This window comes from Misgurnus anguillicaudatus, chromosome 3, assembly GCF_027580225.2.
Source record: "Misgurnus anguillicaudatus chromosome 3, ASM2758022v2, whole genome shotgun sequence".
NCBI classification, from domain to species: Eukaryota; Metazoa; Chordata; class Actinopteri; order Cypriniformes; family Cobitidae; genus Misgurnus; species Misgurnus anguillicaudatus.
This window is the reverse complement of record NC_073339.2, coordinates 37363224-37381851: the sequence shown is the minus strand read 5'-3', so window position 1 is coordinate 37381851 and position 18628 is coordinate 37363224. Positions and strand designations below refer to the sequence as shown.

The 18628-nt window shown below is 37.6% G+C and overlaps 1 protein-coding gene across 10 annotated transcripts in view; it reads right to left on the bottom strand.

Annotated features, from left to right (window-relative positions):
- Nucleotides 1-13222, bottom strand: part of camk2d2 (calcium/calmodulin-dependent protein kinase (CaM kinase) II delta 2) — a 55201-nt gene extending 41979 nt beyond the window's left edge. For 5 of the 10 annotated variants that reach the window (XM_073866101.1, XM_073866110.1, XM_073866113.1 and 2 more), the window contains exons 1-2: nt 12859-13220; nt 10236-10330 (exon numbers count right to left, since the gene is read on the bottom strand). In XM_073866101.1, the coding sequence (XP_073722202.1) occupies nt 10236-10330; nt 12859-12920 (157 nt within the window). In that variant the 5' untranslated portion in view covers nt 12921-13220. Of the gene's footprint in view, nt 1-10235; nt 10331-12858 lie in introns of all 10 variants that reach the window. The other 5 variants (XM_073866099.1, XM_073866095.1, XM_073866100.1 and 2 more) reach the window with 3 other exon arrangements.
- Nucleotides 13223-18628: the final 5406 nt, after the last annotated feature.

The window sequence follows — 18628 nt, the reverse complement described above, 5'->3', positions numbered from 1 at the left end:
TGACAGAAAAGCATCACAAATGCACACACACAAGGAGCAGGAATCGACAAAGCGCTAAAATATTTTATGAATACTTGGGTCATGATATGATTGCAATATTTATGGTTAGCATGTAGTATAGTTAGTCAAAACTGTGATGTATTGTAAACTTTTACTTATTATTTACATTTGACTTCGGACTGAGCATTTATATTCCTAATATGAGTCTAAATTTCAGTCAAACATAAGTAGTTGAATACATCTTTTTACTGTATGGTACCGAACTGTACCCAAATGCCGTTGTCCCCCCTCTACTACACTTTATGGGGCTGTTTAAACTTGGTATTACGGTGCATTTTGATGCAAGTGGACAAAAACTGTAAGATATTCAGCTTTCTCTCTCATCAGAGTCAGCCCATTGGAGTTTATTATAATTATACGTTTGCGGTTTATTGAGTGTATTTGGCTTCATGCAGCGCTGTGCAAATTTATTTCTCAAGTAACATGAGAGTGATTCGAGAGCAGACTGGTGTGCTTTTAAATCTCTCTTGCGTGTTTATTTAATGTCATAAACCATTCGGTCTGTGCAGCAACGCATGAAGTCGAACTATTATTTGGGGTCGATTTAGATGTGCGGTTGCACGTAATCATGCTGTACGTATGAGGAGAGATTTTATTGTGACAGTTGAAGTTGAGGGAGGATATAAACAGTCGCATAACAGCCTTTTCACACAGAGATTACGGAAAATACACAGAAAATGCATCCGGGATATGTCGAGATCGTGTTTTGGTTCATTCACACTGCCAATGATTTTCCAGAATCTGAATATGGAATGCTGTAAAGATCCCCTAAAGTCACATGACTTATACAATGTCCTGCCCTTGGTAGGTTTTTTCCACAGCATCTGAAGTTTGGTAATTATCCGTGATTTCTCTCTTGAGAAACCACATGCGTGCATTTTTGTTTATGACAAGATTATAAGGAGCCTAAGCCTGATGCGCCGTTTTATCATGCTGGTTAATGATCTCAGCTACAGCACGGATAGTGACTACCCGATCTCTGCTTCAGGCCAATTTGCCGACATTTCTGGTAGTGAATGTTGATCTGTGTTTAAATCCCTGTGTCAAAGAGCTGAACCATTGTGATGGCACACATTATTTCTACCTGTATTGTACACACAGGATGTATTCTGTAAATGTTACTAGGTCCTCTTTATGGGAGCGATCCCGGGACATTTACGGGACGTATTTTTGTTCAGACAGAATCCTCTCTGCCAATTTTACGGAAAAGTTCTGGGACCAAAGTGCTGTTTGAAGAGAATTTATCTGACGTCAAGCTTTTAGATCCACCCCCCGGCATGGTTATCCGAACTAGAGACCACCTCTACCATACCAGGATACGGTTACGGTTAAGCATACACTGTAAAAACTCGTTGTTGCACTTCAATTTTTTAGTTGAATAAATTTGAAGTTACAATTTGAAATTTTTATAAATTATTGAAGTTAAAATTATTTAAACTAAAGCAACTCCTTACTAGTGTTGGACGATATGCCCCATTTTGAGATCGTCCTATTGTCAGCCTGTGAGAACACAGATACGCGATAGTATTGCGGGGCGGGGCAGTAGTTTACTTATTTATTTATTTTTACTTATTTATGACAAGTCACTTAATTGGTGGCAACCGTGCCGCCCAAGCCCTGAAAAGTGAAGCCAAAACTTCTCGATCGCCCCCCAGTGACTGGTCCCAGTATAGGTCAAGAACCCCGCCTTCCCCATGTTATTCAATGGGACTTGAGACCAACTAAACAATTTAACTACACTTCAATTATCTTTTTTTCGAAGCTGGTTTTTGTCATTTACTGTAGTTTTTATCACGCTGATTTAAATTCAAGTGTTTGTTTATAAAAGAAGTTTGTTTTTAGTTAATTATTAAATGCTATAAAAACAGTGGTGTCACGTCATGATTGACAGCTGTAATATGCGCATTCTGCGAGAGCGAGGGCGGGGACTTGATTTCGCGGCTTTTCTTCCTGCTCACTACTGCGCTGGACTGGTCCCAAAATTCGCTACTGCGCAGACTCAAGACCCAAGATGTCAGCGCCGTATCGGGACACTGACGGCTTCACTTTTCACCAATGGAAAAGAGCGAAAGGGCGCCGTCCATCTTTTCTTACAGTCTATGATTGGTGGACAAAAAAGAAGCAAGGGCAACACTGTCATGACCGCAACCTTCTTATAACTGATGCCATTAATCCATCCGCGTCATTAAGTCCAGGTGCTCTAAAATTTCCTGCGTTCCAAGGAGTGGGAACAACAAACTGGCTGGTTTTAACCCTTTGCGCACCTAATAACCTCTCTAGTGCAAGAACATGTCCGAGCCGCGCATATTACAAGTTCAGGTCCAAGGAGGAGTCCATGCCGCAAGCATTCAGGTCCGAGCAAGAGTCCAAGAGCCGCACATTAAGTCCACGTGCGTGCGAGAAAGAATCTGCGCACATTACAAACTCTCTCGCACAAAGTGAAGCCCACAAACCCTCTTATGCAAGGAAAAGCATGCAATGCGCATGTTAATGTGAAACTATGATGATAACAATTATAACTATCGCCAACTATCGTCATGAAAGCCCGCTATAAGCGATAAGTCTGATGATCGTCGATGCACAACATCGTCTAACGGCACAACCCTACTCCTCACTAGTCAAGAAAGTTGAAATTAATTGTAAATTCAAGTTGATTCAACTTAAAAACTGGTATCAGATCACCTAAATTAACTATTCATATGGCTGTGCTATCACTATATAAAATGATATACATGCATTGCACATTACAATTAAGGACACGGCACACTAAGGATGTACTACTGCATCCACCCAGGCAAGAGCTTAGGACAGAACATTCAGTCCTACATGAATTGCTGGTGCAGAGAGAAACATCACAAACGCTATTCGGCAAACTGTGATTAGTTCCTTTCTTTCCTGGCTCGGGGACAGAGGTGAAGAACCCTCAGGTGAGTGACCCTTCAACCTTACGAGACCACAGACACTCCAGCGAGTTAAAGCCCATTAGAGAATCTGAACCACTGGTCAAAGAGCACCTGAGAGATAGGAACAGGGAGAACGTGTCTCTAATTAAAAGTGCCCTAGCTAACTCTCCTCAGAATTCATTGGCCTAGTTTATGAAAGTGTGCAGTTTTTACTTCTACAGTACGTGTCTAAGCATTGACCTACTAGTTTTGCACAAACGGCCCAGAATATCTGACAAAGTTCATCCATGTATTGAGGTTATCGAGGATGCATTCTTGCATTCGTGCGCGTATGTGTGTGTGTGGACGTGAACAAGGTGCTGTCTGTGAAACCAATGAGTTTATTTTTAGCTTTGCAGCACCATCCTCTCATGTGATCATACTCTCTCTCGCTCTCTCTCTCTCTCTCTCTCTCTCCCCCCAAGAGTGAATGACTCATTGTAGGTCAAGGAGATTCAGAGGTGGTGAATGTTGCTTCTTGAACAACATTTCCGACAAAGCTCATTTCATGTCTTGTTTAATACCATCTCTGACCCTTATTGCCTGTGTTGAAGAAACGTCAAGACTAATGCAAATCACTTGTTATGAATTTATTATGTGAAAAAAAATACAGACTCCTCTGTCAAATGATCTTTTAAAGAATGATGAAATGTGAAAAATGTCTTTGGCATACTCTGGATCTGATGGATGATATAAATAGGTAAAGAGAATGTAGTTTTTAACATGACTCATGTGACAATGTCAATTAATTTTCATTTAAAAATAAAATTACAGTAGTACTGAACTACTCAGTCTACCATTGCCTCTTTTGTATTTGTGTGCTGAATGCTAAAAAAAAACGATCATAATTATAAACAGTTTTCACTGGCTGATACCTGGAGAATATTGTTTTTATAGGCTGTCAGGTATAGAATACAATTCGTTCAATCGGGCTCATCCATGAAACTCAAAAATTATTTTGTTTCATTTGTTCGCAAACCCATTCTTATGTAAATTGTCCGTTCAGATTGATGTGTCAATTTGCATAGGAATGGCTTTGCTAGCGGTTTTCCCAATTTTTGTTAGTATTATGGATTAGGCGGGTTGGGTTGCATTGTCTTAAGATCCTATAAAATGTCATTTTCAGTGTGAAAATTGTGACCCTGGACCACAAAACTAGTCTTAAGGGTCTTTTTTAAATTGAGATTTATAATCTGAAAGCTGAATAAATAAGCTTTACGTTGATGTATGGTTTGTAAAGATAAGACTAATTAAAATCTGGAATCTGAGGGTGCAAAAAAATTAAAATATTGAGAAGAAGTTGTCCAAATTAAGTCCTTAGCAACACATATTACTAATGATAAAAATAGTTTTATATATATTTATGGTAGAAATTTAAATATCTTGATGGAACATCTTTGCTTGATATCCTAATATTTACAGTACAGAGACTTGAACATATAACCTTGTCGTTGGTAGCACCAAGCTCTACCAAATGAGCTACTATCGTAATTTCCGGACTATAAGTCGCTCCGGAGTATAAGTCGCATCAGACAAAAAATGCATCGTGAAGAGGAAAAAAACATATATAAGTCGCACTGGACTATAAGTCGCATTTATTTAGAAAACTTTTTTTTATTTGTTTAGTCTTTTTTTGTTGTCTTTAAGTTAATGTTTCGGTAGTAACAGTTACATGAGCAACATATAGCGCCCTCTCGTGGCTGTAGATGGCAATGTTTTCTTTGGGTTCATGTTAGTCAGTTTGAATTTATTTTGACATTCAAGTCACACCTGACTATAAGTCGCAGGACCAGCCAAACTATGAAAAAAAGTGTGACCCTTATCCACACTATTCCTACGCCCCATGACGCTTTGCGCGAATTATGGGTGCGATTACCGGCGCATACTGTCACTGAACCAGAGCCGGCGATTTCCATGATGATTACGGTCATAATTTCATGTATGAAGCAGTGTGAGGATGAAATTAAGAAGTGTCCTAATACATCAAGATATATTCAATCGTTTCATGTTGTTCCTCAGGGGTGACGGGTCTTCAATGTGCAAATATAAAAGCACAGAGACATGCCGTATCTCTACAGTGTTGTTTTTACCTTTTCAGGTGATGTTTTAAAATGTCACAACTGTCCCTGGTGTGAGGTTTTTTTAATACGGCAATTTTTAATCGACTTATCGAGTTTTTATGGCTACACATCAAGCTTCACGCGTTCCAACAGCATCAGTAACTTACGCTTCTCATTCAACACAATGTAAGTTATTTAAACAAACCATAATAATTAATAAACTCCTATTACATGTTTTCAGTATTGTTTTCGTTTTATGAAAATATTATACAGTAAATAAGACATGAGCTTATGAAATTATTTGCTTAAAAAATAATTTAAAACATAACAAAAGTAACGGTATGCATAAACACATCACAAACTATTTTAAACATTAACTAATAAGCAGTTAATGTCGTAGGCTATAATATTATATACTGTAATCTCATTTTTGTAATAATATATAGTAGCAGAATAAATTAATCAGCACATTTTTATCAGCATAATATGTTGTTTTTGAATAATTATTGTATTTATTGTTTACTGTCAGTTTCTATGAAAGCTTTTACTGGATGGATGTGTGGATACAGTTAATAGATGCACGTGCGCCACATAAACATTCAGTTCTTGTGCGTGTATTATAGTTAAAACAATTGTTTTGTAAAGATTTACTGCGTTTGTATCATCTATTATGGCAACTCCTAACTGCACAAATTATGCCGGTCTTCTTGGATTTCATAATTAGCATTAAAATGCCAGTCAAAACGGCAGACTCGTATCCCTCGCAATAGGAGCTGTAGTGGCTCACCGGAAGTTTTACCCATCTGAGCTCAAAATGGCGTCGCCCGCATTTACGTCAGGAATAGTGTGGATAGTCCGCCAAAATACGGTATATACTATAGGAAACTTAACATTTGACCCCATGTAAAACAACAGAACAACTTTTTTTTTGTTTGACTGAGGGCTAGATTTACTAACAGCTTGCGTCAGCGAAAAACCATAATTTGGCATTAAATAACGAATGACGGGATTTACTAAAGATGCTCAGTGGATAATTAGCACTAAAAAGGTGTGGTCTATTTATTTTTGTGACGGACATTATTGCATATGCATTTCTAGGAGTTTCGCTTTCAGGCGCCAAATTTATGGGAGGAGATTATTCAAATGACTCACGCAACGCGATTTACTAATGTTTGCGTGTGTGATAGTACTGGTATTTGCACTATTTGACACCAAAAAAAGCATGTCTTAACTTGCAGCTGCAAGTGTAGCTGATAATAGGAGGCTTGGCAGAGATCTGAGAGTGCGTGGTACAAGGCAGAGGATTTTTACCACACATAAGAGTTTATTTGGAATGCCAAAGAAACATATTCTTTAAATAACATATTTTTTGCTGGATAAAATAAAAGAGAAGGAGAACTCACACAATAAAGTTGTTTTAAAACTTCCTGTAAACCTTCATCTTTTTGTCCTTTAGTTATTTTTAATGTCCTATGGCTTTGTTTGCTGGGATGTTCGTGGTGCTGAACTCAAGGGCATCAGGCGTTAGTAGATCACCCCGCACCTCATCAGCTCTGCTTATTTGCGACCCTGAACTAATTTGCGCTGCTCTAAGCAGATTGTGTTGGTCATTATGGAAATCAGCTGTTGCGCCTTTAATTAATTGGGCCTTTTTAGTAAATAACCTGCAGATATTACCACTCCCATCTGCATCTATTTTTTTGGAATTGCGCTCTCGCACTAATTTCCCTCTATTAGTAAATCTGGCCCTAAATGTCATATTACAATAAACTAATGATTATAAAAATACAGGTGCATCTGAGCACATTATACACTCTACAAAATGATGCTAAATAGCACCAAAAGTGATTCACTGGCTCGTAATCATAGGGGAACCATTTTAAGTGCTAAGCATCATCTACAGTATGTACAACCCAGTCTCACGAAATTACCTATAGTCACATAGTTTTTTTATTCTTTTTCATGATACTGTCACGAATTTCCATGTTTTTTGTGATTGTATCACAAATTTCTATTCATGTGTCATTGTCAAATATTGGTTACTCAACTGTTTCTTACCATTGTTGCTTCGGTTTAGGGTTAGATTTACATTAAATGACATCCTTACCCAAACCCAACTCTAACGCCAGGTGACAGTGGTTTAAAAATCATAAAATATCTAAAAATCAGAAAAAATGTGACAATGACACATAAACAGAAATTCGTGATGATCACAATAGAAACATGGGAATTCGTGACAGTATCACGAAAAAAAATAAAAAAATTACGTGACTATAGGTACATAATTTCATGAGACTGGGTAGCTATGTAGCACCTTGGTAGAACCATATTGTGCTATGTTGAACCATAAGTGGTGCTCTAGTCATGCTTTAGCACCACTTATGGCTCTACAGAGGTGCTAGTTAGGTGATATGTAGCGCTAAAAATGGTTCCTCTATGATTATGGGCACTTAGTACTATTTAGCACCATTTTTTATATTTTTTGTGAGTGTACTGCAATGCACAATGCTGCTGCAAGAGTACTAAATAGGGCCAGGTGAGGTCATATTTGTCTCATTGTTATGAACATATTTATAATAAACGAGCAGATTTTGTTTTAATATTCATTTGACATAAAACAAACACATAGCACTATTACATGAACACTGTACATCTTATTTTTCTTATCAGACATCGGTCTGCTTCATTTCTGCTTGATCATTTTGTCTCCTCCTCTTCATCCAGCTCCACTTCATATCTTCTTTTCTTTGAGGTCTTCTTCATTTCATGCTGCGGTTCTGTGCAGCATTTACCTTACGTAATGCATCTGTGTGCCGCTTGTCTGTTGACCTCTCTTTTGCCTTTTTCTTAGTCTAGTTCTCTTGTTTACAGTCTGCCCTTTTCTCCTCTTTTCACAAGTGTTTATTTTAACCAGGAAAAAAGGAATAAGATTATAAGTAGGGCTGTCAAAAGATTAACCGCGATTAATCGCATACAAAAAAAGTTTGTTTTTGCAAAATACACTCACCTAAAGGATTATTAGGAACACCATACTAATACTGTGTTTGACCCCCTTTCGCCTTCTGAACTGCCTTAATTCTACGTGGCATTGATTCAACAAGGTGCTGAAAGCATTCTTTAGAAATTTTGGCCCATATTGATAGGATAGCATTTTGCAGTTGATGGAGATCTGTGGGATGCACATCCAGGACATGAAGCTCCCGTTCCACCACATCCCAAAGATGCTTTATTGGTTTGAGATCCGGTGACTGTGGGGGCCGTTTTAGTACAGTGAACTCATTGTCATGTTCAAGAAACCAATTTGAAATGATTCGAATTTGAAATGGTGCATTATCCTGCTGGACGTAGCCATCAGAGGATGGGTACATGGTGGTCATAAAGGGATGGACATGGTCAGAAACAATGCTCAGGTAGGCCGTGGCATTGAAACAATGGCCAATTGGCACTAAGGAGCCTAAAGTGTGCCAAGAAAACATCCCCCACACCATAATTATATTGAACATATTGAACAGGTGTTTCTAATAATCCTTTAGGTGAGTGTATATGTGTGTGCACTGTGTGTAATTATTTTGTATATATTAATACACACACATGCATATATGTATTTAAGAAACATTTACATGCATGTATTTATTTATTTATATTTTTTATATTATATATAAATTTTTAAAAAATTATACATAAATAAACTTTTTCTTAAATGTATACATATATGTGTGTATTTATATATACATAATAATTACACACATTACACACACAAATATATTTTGCAAACACAAACGTTTATTTTGTATGTGACTAATCGCGAATCTTTTGACAGCCCTAATTATAAGACATAATCAGAGAATATGTCTTAAAGGGATAGTTTGCCCAAAAATCTATGAATATTTCTTTCATAAAATGCAAATGGCAGAATGTTAAGGACTGGATATTTTAAAGATGATCAAAGATCTCTTCACAAACATCACATGAGTGAAAAAAACTTGTAACTATGACAAATATTCAAGAAATATTCTGAACTTAATGATACATTCTCTGAAAACAAGATTTTTTTAATTGTACTCAGTTTTACATATAATTTATCCCTTTTTACACGTACACGAAAAGAAAATATATTGATTATTGCTGTTTTCGAAGGGTATCCATAAAGACCAGCAAGATTTGAACCTGTCAATAACCATATCCTCCTTAAATGTCACCCTTTACCATCCTATAATCAAGAGCTAAAGGTCACAATCTCAATTCAGATTCTTAAGCTTATCGTCAAAAAGAGGTTAAGACCATCTCTGACATCACAGCATCCAGTGTAGCACAGCACCGCAGTGCCGAGTATCAAAGAGCGAGAGAGCGAGAGAGAGAGACAACATAAACGACCACAGCACCCAATGCTGTATTTTTGGAAACGCTATCCCAGCATGCATCAGTGCCGTGATACTGATCCCAGAATCTAGGTGTCCATTTCGACTCCACTGTGCAAAAAGAGGAGGGGGTTGTAATTCAAGCCTAATGATCCAGATAATACTCTTATTTTCACACCCAAATGAAACGTTACGTGAAATTATATAATTGCGATTCAGAGAAAAGGCAACATGACAGACATGACTGGCTCTTAGGATAAAAGATGCTGTGAAGAAAAGATTTGATTGGTTGAACTGGGGGTAGGAAGATAACCCATTGGTTGTTTTGCCCTATAGCAGCAGAGCCTGCAGGCAAACAGGCCAACAGCAACAATTACAGTGACGGATCTGAAAGAACTGGGTCGCTCTATGCCCACACTTTCCAATAGGGGATAAGGCCAGCCAAAGCCTTTAAAAGCACACACATACAGTATAATACAAATGTAAGCGCAGTGTATTTATATCCCTGTACTCATACGCCTACTGTACACATATATGTATATGTAAACAATGAGTGTCCACTGACAAGACACAAATATTGATATTGACAGGCACTTTTCACAGCGACCTTAAACACAATCAAATGTTACGTCAGCACAGATGAGGCTTGGACGTAAAGGATCACGCGTTATCTCGGTTTAACTGTACTTTACTGTAAATCTTACATCAGAACCTTGTCACGTTTGGCTACACTATAATCTCCATCAGTTATACTCAAATCATTTGTTTGTTTTTTACCACCAGGAGGAGTGTCCTAAATAAAAATGGTGACGTACCCCTGGCTGACAGCTTCTTGGTGTTGATGATTTTGGCTGCATACTCTTGGCCGGATGATATTTTCACGCATCGTCTCACAACAGAAAACGCTCCCCTGAAGAAGAGAGATACAAAGAGAAGAAACTGTGAGGAAAAATGGGCACAATGCCGAAAGGATAGAGCATATGGCACAGAGAGTCAAATGTGTGCCATGATGGAGACTCAGCCTAAGCGATTCCAAGGTTACACAACTATGGTTTTCAATGGTTGTTTGTTCACGAGTGTGGGTGGTTGATGAGCGTGTGGGGGTGTTTTCAATTGTTTTGCATAATCATTGGCCGCATGCATACGGAACCCATCTCTGTACTCTTTGGAAATGAGGGGTTAATTACACATCACCTTAAATACACCCTCTGGTGTGTCAGTTTCACTTGCATGCAGGGTGAATTAAACAACAGCTCCCTCCACTCATCTACAGATACCTTCCCTAACCCTATAGACCCATCCTCTTATTCTATAGACCCTTCCTCTTGCACTACATCCCCCTCCCCTTAACCTACACAACCACTCCTCAACCTATAGACCCCTCCCTTTATCCTGTAGACCCCTTCTCTTATGCTATATACCCCTCCCCTTACACTACATCCCCCTCCCCTAATCCTACATATATCTCCACTTACCCTATAGACCACTCCCTTTATCCTGTAAACCCCATCTTATGCTATAGACCCCTCCCCTTACACTACATCCCCCTCCCCTAACCCTACAGACCCACCTTCTCACCCAATAGACCCCTCCCATTATACTGTAGACCCATATCTTATGCTATAAACCCCTTCTCTTACACTACATACCCCTCCCCTAACCCTACAGACCCACCCCCTCACCCAATAGACCCATCCCATTATACTGTAGACCCATCCTCTTATGCTATAGACCCCTCCCCTTACACTACATATCCGTCCTCTAACCCTACAGACCCATCCCCTTACCCTATAGACCCTCCCCTTTCACTACATACCCCTCCCCTAACCCTACAGACATATCCACTCACCCTAAAGACCACTCCCTTTATCCTGTAGACCTCATCTCATGCTTTAGACTCCTCCACTTACACTACATTCTCCTCCTCTAACCCTACAGACACTCACCCTATAGACCACTCCTCTTACACTAGATATCCCTCCTCTAACTCTACAGACCCATCCCCTCACCCTATAGACCCTCCCCTTACACTACATACCCTTCCCCTAACCCTACAGACATATCTACTCACCCTATAGACCCCTCCCTTTATCCTGTAGACCCCTCCTCTTATACTACATACCCCTCCCCTAACCCTACAGACCCACCCTCACCCTATAGACCCCTCCCCTTTTACTCTAAATCCCTCCTCTTATATGCTATAGACCCCTCTCCTTACACTACAGACATATCCATTTACCCTACAGACTCCTCCCCTTACCCTACAGTCCCCACGCCCTACAGATCCATCCCCTCACCCTATCAGCCCCTCATGTTACGATACTTCTTACCCTATTGCCCTCTCAATCTTAAGGTTAAAGTATGGTCCAGTTTTTTGCGTGTACGCAAGGGTCCGCGTTCAGTGCAAGTGATGCAGTTTTCGTCATGAGAAAAGCTGGATTTTTGGAACCTTGCGTACATTGTACGTGTAGGTCACGTATGCGGCTACAGGAGTATGTAGGCCAGAAGAGGTATTGCAATTTGTCGCAACGCACAGGCGTGGAACGTTAGGGCATGTGTATGAGTCAAATGAACTATGCTTTGAAAAGGCTGTGCTTTCGACTGTCGCGTATGCGTAAGAAAAAGGACTATATCCAGGGCTTTACTCTACAGCCCGCTCACCTTGACCCCTCCCTTTCCCTACAGACCCCTCCTCCCACCCTACAGCCCCTCCCCTCATCCAACAGACCACTCCCCTCATTCTACAGACTCCTCTCAACATAAAGACCCATCTTTTTACCCTATAGCCCCCCTTCCTTACCTTACAGCCAGATCCATCCCCTCACATTACATGTCCCTCCTCTGACCATACAGCCCCCTCTTCCCACAGCCCCCTCCCCTTTGACAAACGGAACGCGAGGAATCCCCAACGCGATAATTAACAGCACGGGAATGCATGTGTCTGCGCTGTCGCATTGCCATGAGTATTTCTGTCTCCGGGGAAAAATGCCGATACCCACCCCCTTCCCCCCAAAAAAATGTGATAAATTGTGACCACTTAATCTCCAAAAAATGTACATTATTCCAGCTGACGTGATGGTTTGAGTCTTAAACCAGCAGTCTGCCTATCCAGGCAGCATTTTTGGGCATCATCACGGTCAAACGCGCCTGTAATGGCCAAAAATCATATCTGCAAAGGCAGCTGACTAGGTTTTGAGACCCTGCAGATGCAACCAAGCGCCCGTGGCAAGGTTATTATAAGCGTAGGCTTTAATTATAGCGGAGCTGTCCAATAGAAGACGCTTCGCAATGGCATGATTTCATTGTGCGTTCAGCATGATGCCAAGACCTCGGTTAATAAACACATACATTTCGCAAGAAATGCAACATCTGCGTGGCATATTAAACATCAAATGCACATGCACACAATAATAATGCACGGGAAAACACAGCACTCACTTTCCGAGCTCCTCATAAAGCTGATATTCGTCCGTAAATCTGGTGCAAATGGTCAGAGCCATTGTGATGGGGAATCGCAGGATGATGCGGAGAAGCGCAGACGGTCTCCTCTCGTCCCTCCTAAACGCCGAAAGGAGAGCACTTGAAGAAATGTCCTTGTGGTCGGCTAGGGTTTCTGGTCACTTGAGGTGAGATGCGCCGATCGATGTCAGATGATCAGATATGTTCACGTAGGGGTCGATCGGCAACGGGAAGAAAAAGCGCGTTCACATCCGACGGGTCCATGGGCTCATCATTATGCGCGTTGACGTTGCCATCTCTCTTTTGGACGTGTTCACATACAGCACCTCTTCCCCTTCTCCCCTCCCTTAAAAGCAATGCTCCGCCTTCTCAAAGATCATATTATATGTGGAGTTTAGTGCATGATTGTAATAAAATGGAACAGGGTCAAATGTGTAAATATAATGTAGCGTTTTTATTGCCAGCTCAACTTATGACCAATAACCACTAAAATATGGCATAACAAAACTGATAAAATAATTAATGATAAAATTAAAACAAAAAAGGTGTGAGGTCATCATAGACTATGCATAACTTTGAAGTTTTACATCATTTTTTGCGTTATTTTTCAAACAAGGCATTATAATGTTTTATTTATTCCTTAAAAATTTGTAATAATATAGTATCTAGTTTATGCATGCAAATTATATGACATCATTAATATTAATTGAGAAACTTATCGAAGTAGGGATATATTTTCAAAAACTGTAAAAAACGGAATATTAAAAATAAAAGTCTTGGTGGTCAATAGTGTAACTTAAATTCTTTTTTTTTTTTTTTTTGAAAATAAGAAAAATGAATCTTTATGTTATCTATTAATAATAAATTAACGTGTACTCGGCATTGGTTCGTGTATCTCTAATGCACGAAAAATAAATAAGTTTTCGAATTTGAACAAAACACAGGCAAATGTGAAATACATCACATCTAAAAAAAAATTCCAACGACTTTTTGAACATAATATTATGTTTAAAAGTTGTATATATTGACTTCAACTGATGACCTCAACGCACATGCAGATGACGCACACATGACACCTGGCGGGTTGACTCCATGCGATTCTGCGCAGACCGATCGCAGTACGACATCAAAGCAAAGCGAGAGTGATTCGAGAGCCGTGCTTCTCGCGATACTTAGATGTCAAACTACAGTGTGTCTACGCAGCGCTGCATGAAGTTGAACATCCTTGCTGTTATCATGTTTTGTGAAGCCCACGTGCAGAGCGCCAATGTATTTGCAGTACTGTATTTTCACCACACGAGGTCCTTGTTGTGAAGGCAATCTTAAAAATTTCAATCAGCTTGCTGAAGATTCATTTATGGTAATTTTTCAGTATCTTTTTCACGTCGTAGGAAAACAGTTATCCGCTCAATACACTTGCACTCACATTTTTAATTTCTCTCAGAAAAGGGTGTCTTTATATGTATCTTTATTCACCCTACCACTTTCATAGTCCATGCACTTGAACAACCAAAATACGATACAGTATTTTGTACTGTGTTTGGCAGATGCTGCCGTTCATTCAAAGGTTTACTCTAAAGATATTAGGCGGAGTTTGCCCCCCCCAGACCAGAGCCGTGATTTTGTCTGAATTATGGATGAAATAGAAATCATGATTCGTTATTTATTTGTCTAATCTTAATACTTTAATCGATAGACTGAGTAACTTAATGCTAAATAGTTTTAATTCATTCAAAACACTCTTTCTCTCATCTCAAAGTATTGCAGTACCCTTGTCTGCCTGTAGGTGCCCCCAAAATCACAAATGCGAATTTACCTATAGTAAAAATGTGTTTCCGGGGATTAAACCAATGATTTTGTGTAACAAGGTAAAAAATCGTAACATTGCAATTTTCTCAAGTATTATTATTTTCTAATGGAAGCACCTACTCAATAATTATAATTAAATTATATGACGAGCGCATTTCCTGCAGTACTGTTTTTTCACCACAAGATGGCATTATTGTTAAGCCCACAAAGGCCAGTTTATGGAGCATTCACATATTGCTCATATTTTTGATTACTCTCAGAAACATATGTCTCTAAATGTATCTTTATTCACCCTACCACCCTTCCTCATCTCTGTACTTGACAACCAAAATACACATTTGGCAAATCGATATTTGACTGTGATCTAATACACTGCATTCAAGGGGTACATTAATGTTTGTTTCCTAGAGATTGAATCCACAATCTTTGCGTTGCAAGCTCAATGCTCTATAGCCACAGGAGCATATATGAGGATAGTCTATATTGCTGTGGAGGCAAACAGATAGGCTTTTTGATGAGAAAAGCAGTGGCCCGCTATAACTTCTGGGGTTGGTTTACAAAAATGTGTTTTCAATGTGCAACCCAAATGTTAACCACAACGGTGTGCCATATCTAAAACAGATGTGGTTCTCATGTATTTTCAAAATGAACCAAGAGAACATTTGGCAAAACAAATATACACTTTGGCCCACATCTGTTCAGCCATGCCATATCTAGGCCAAATTTGACAGCTGTTTTCAAAAAGTTTCACTTCCTCATGTTTCGGGGAAAAATAAAGGGAAATTGGTGGGCAGTGTGATATAACAACAATCTCATTATTACTCTTTTAAATAAAAAAGAACCAAATCTGACCATTACCCAATCAAACATGTTATGCTTCAAATATAATATTCAAAGGAATTGCATTTTTTGACATAAGCTATTTTTTAAAGTTTCACTTCTTCATGTTTCGTGGAAAATTAAAAGGAAATTGGTGGCCAGTGTCATCATATAACAACAATGTTAGTTATTATTACTCATTTACATCGGAAAAGGACCATATATGACTGTATATCAATAATCAAACATTTCAAGCTTCAACAAATATACCATACAGAGGAACTGCATTTTTTGGGCATAAGCAATTTTCAAAGTTTCACTTCCTCATGTTTCGGGGAAAATATAGGGAAACTGGTGGCAGTGTCATCATATAACAACAATGTTAGTCATTATTACCAGTGTTGGGTGTAATGCATTACAAGTAACGTGCATTACATATTAATATTACTTTTTCTGAACGAGTAAAGTAATGCATTACTTTATAAATGCACACATTAATATTTGAGTCACTTTTAAAAAAATAATGCAAGTTACTTTTCAGTTTAATTAATTCAATTACAAAAACATATATAATGTACTGAATTAAACTGAACATAGTCATGTAGAATAACGCACACTATGCGTGCCCGCCCGAGTGGGAATAGTTTGAATCAAAAACAGAGATGGCAGGTCAGAGCTTGACATTTTTGCGATGGAAAATGCAATTTCTGAATGCCAAACTTCTCAGTTATAAAAAACACATAAAATGCCTGAAAGAGATCAGGTCTCAGCCAAGTAAGGAAAAGTAACGCAAAAGTAACTTAAAAGTAACTTAAGCATTACTTTCCATGAAAAACTAAGTAATGCAATAGTTACTTTTTTTGGGGGAGTAACTTAATATTGTAATGCATTACTTTTAAAAGTAACTTTCCCCAACACTGATTATTACTTACGTTATTAAAAGGACCTCACATGACCATATATCTGACCATATATTAAACATTTTATGCTTCAACAAAAATATATATAAAAAAGGTTGTAATTGTAAAATCCATTTTATTTTATTTTTTATTTTATTTATTTATTTATTACAGGGACAATGCATATTAATAAATATTTAAGCCGATATGCCAGAGTACAAAAGTACATATTTAAATAACAATAAAACAACTTCAGTATATTTACTAAAAATACTATTAAACTAAGAATGTTCATTAAAAACACAATAAGCAATCAAACAAACATCAGCCAAAAATGTATTCTTATTTTATAAATCTATTGAATGAGCATGTGCCGAATATGAATATAGTCTAAGAGAAACGGACATCTGGGTCATTCTACAAAAAAGGTGGAAATGCTTGTCCCTTGCAGACCCCTTAATCATTTAATTTGACCCAATAATCCCATAATGATATATATTTAATAAATATAGACTGTCCTTGAAATGACGAAAGAGTTTATTTATTTAATTTTTTTGTTTTTCCTTTTTTGAAACTTTTTTTTATATGTCTGGTCCTGAAAATTGACCTGTCCCTTTTGATCATACATGGAAGTTGAACTGTGTACTTATTATTTAAAACCATGTTTTTTATAAAACAAATCTAATTTATATTTCCCTTTAACCCTGTATGAATTTACTACAACACTGAAATGGTAAAAATACACTATAATAATATCAAATAAATATTTTTCCCCCAAATTTATGTCATTGGTGTTACCGTACCCAAAGCACTTTTATTTTGAAACAATGCATCAGCTCTTTGAAGTTTTTCATGGGTCAAGAGGTCAGTGAAAGAAGTGCAGTGGAGGAAGGCAAAAGGTTTTTGAGATGTCTTACCTTATTTGTCTAAAATATCATGATATATCTAAGAATTTTGAGTTAAGATTTTTTGGATGTCATTAGTGTTACTCTTTTTTATAGCTGGGAGTGTTAAGATCTTTACATAAAAATACATTATACTGAATAAGTATGTGATTGTTACATCTCTCATGAAATGTACAACAGCCATTTTGTTAAAATATATTTTTTTTCTGTAAATTGTCATTGGCGTTACCATCATTGGTGTTACTGTCATTAGTGTTACTTCTCTAATGAGTACTTCCTAAGCACTATTCCTTTAACTGAACAAACATAAAAGCATAAAAACAAAACAAGATGGAAATTTTTTTAAGTTTTATCATATTCATTATCTATTATTATATTCTAATTTTGTCATTGGTGTTACATTGTGTCATTGGTGTTAAATCAAGTTTTGGTGTTATGAATGTATTTTCTTGTACTTTCTAGTAATATTTTGTTGTTGATATGGAATGTAAGACATTGTTGATATTTCAGTCTTTGCATTAAAGCCTTTTTGGTTGAATATTTTTGTTTTTGTTGGTTTTAAAGAAAAAAGTCAATCTGAGAATCAAATAATTTCATACAATGCTGGGTAAAGATGAAGAATTTAATTAAACAAATATTAATAATCAATTATTTTCATTGCTGTTATCATTCCTCTACTCAACCTTTAACTAAATACACAAGCTGTAATAAGAAATAATATTTAGTATCAACATTAATGTTGTTTAAATCAAAGGTAACACCAATGACAAATAAATGACTCATTGATTCTTTATTAAAATGTATTAAAAAGTTAAAAATAGATTAAGCTCCCCGTTTTTCGGATTCATAGATTTGACAAGTTAATTAATGCTATTAAAGAAGTTTTGGGTATGTTGAAAGAAGTTCATTTAAGCAAATTTCCATCACCCGAATTCCACCTTTTCTGTAGAATGACCCATCTGTCAGATACACTTCTGATTCACATTTACAGCCACGCAGTGTCACTGCTTTACTGGGTATTTCCCATTTCCTAATAATGATATGGATAGGACCAAACATGCACATTCTTTATCTAGAATAGACACGTTTAAGACCTTAGCTCTGGCATTAAGGAAATGCTAAAAAATAAGAAAAACATTGAAGCAATTCATTTTATCTACAATAGTAGATAATGTCTCACATTTATGAGTCATTCCCATCATTCCCGTCTGGTTCTGGCAGATGTGTATATAATCTGCTTAAATATGTTAATAATACTTCCTTTTAAAATGCACCATTGCAGTTAATGACTGTTAAAGTACAGTATTAAAGGATGTT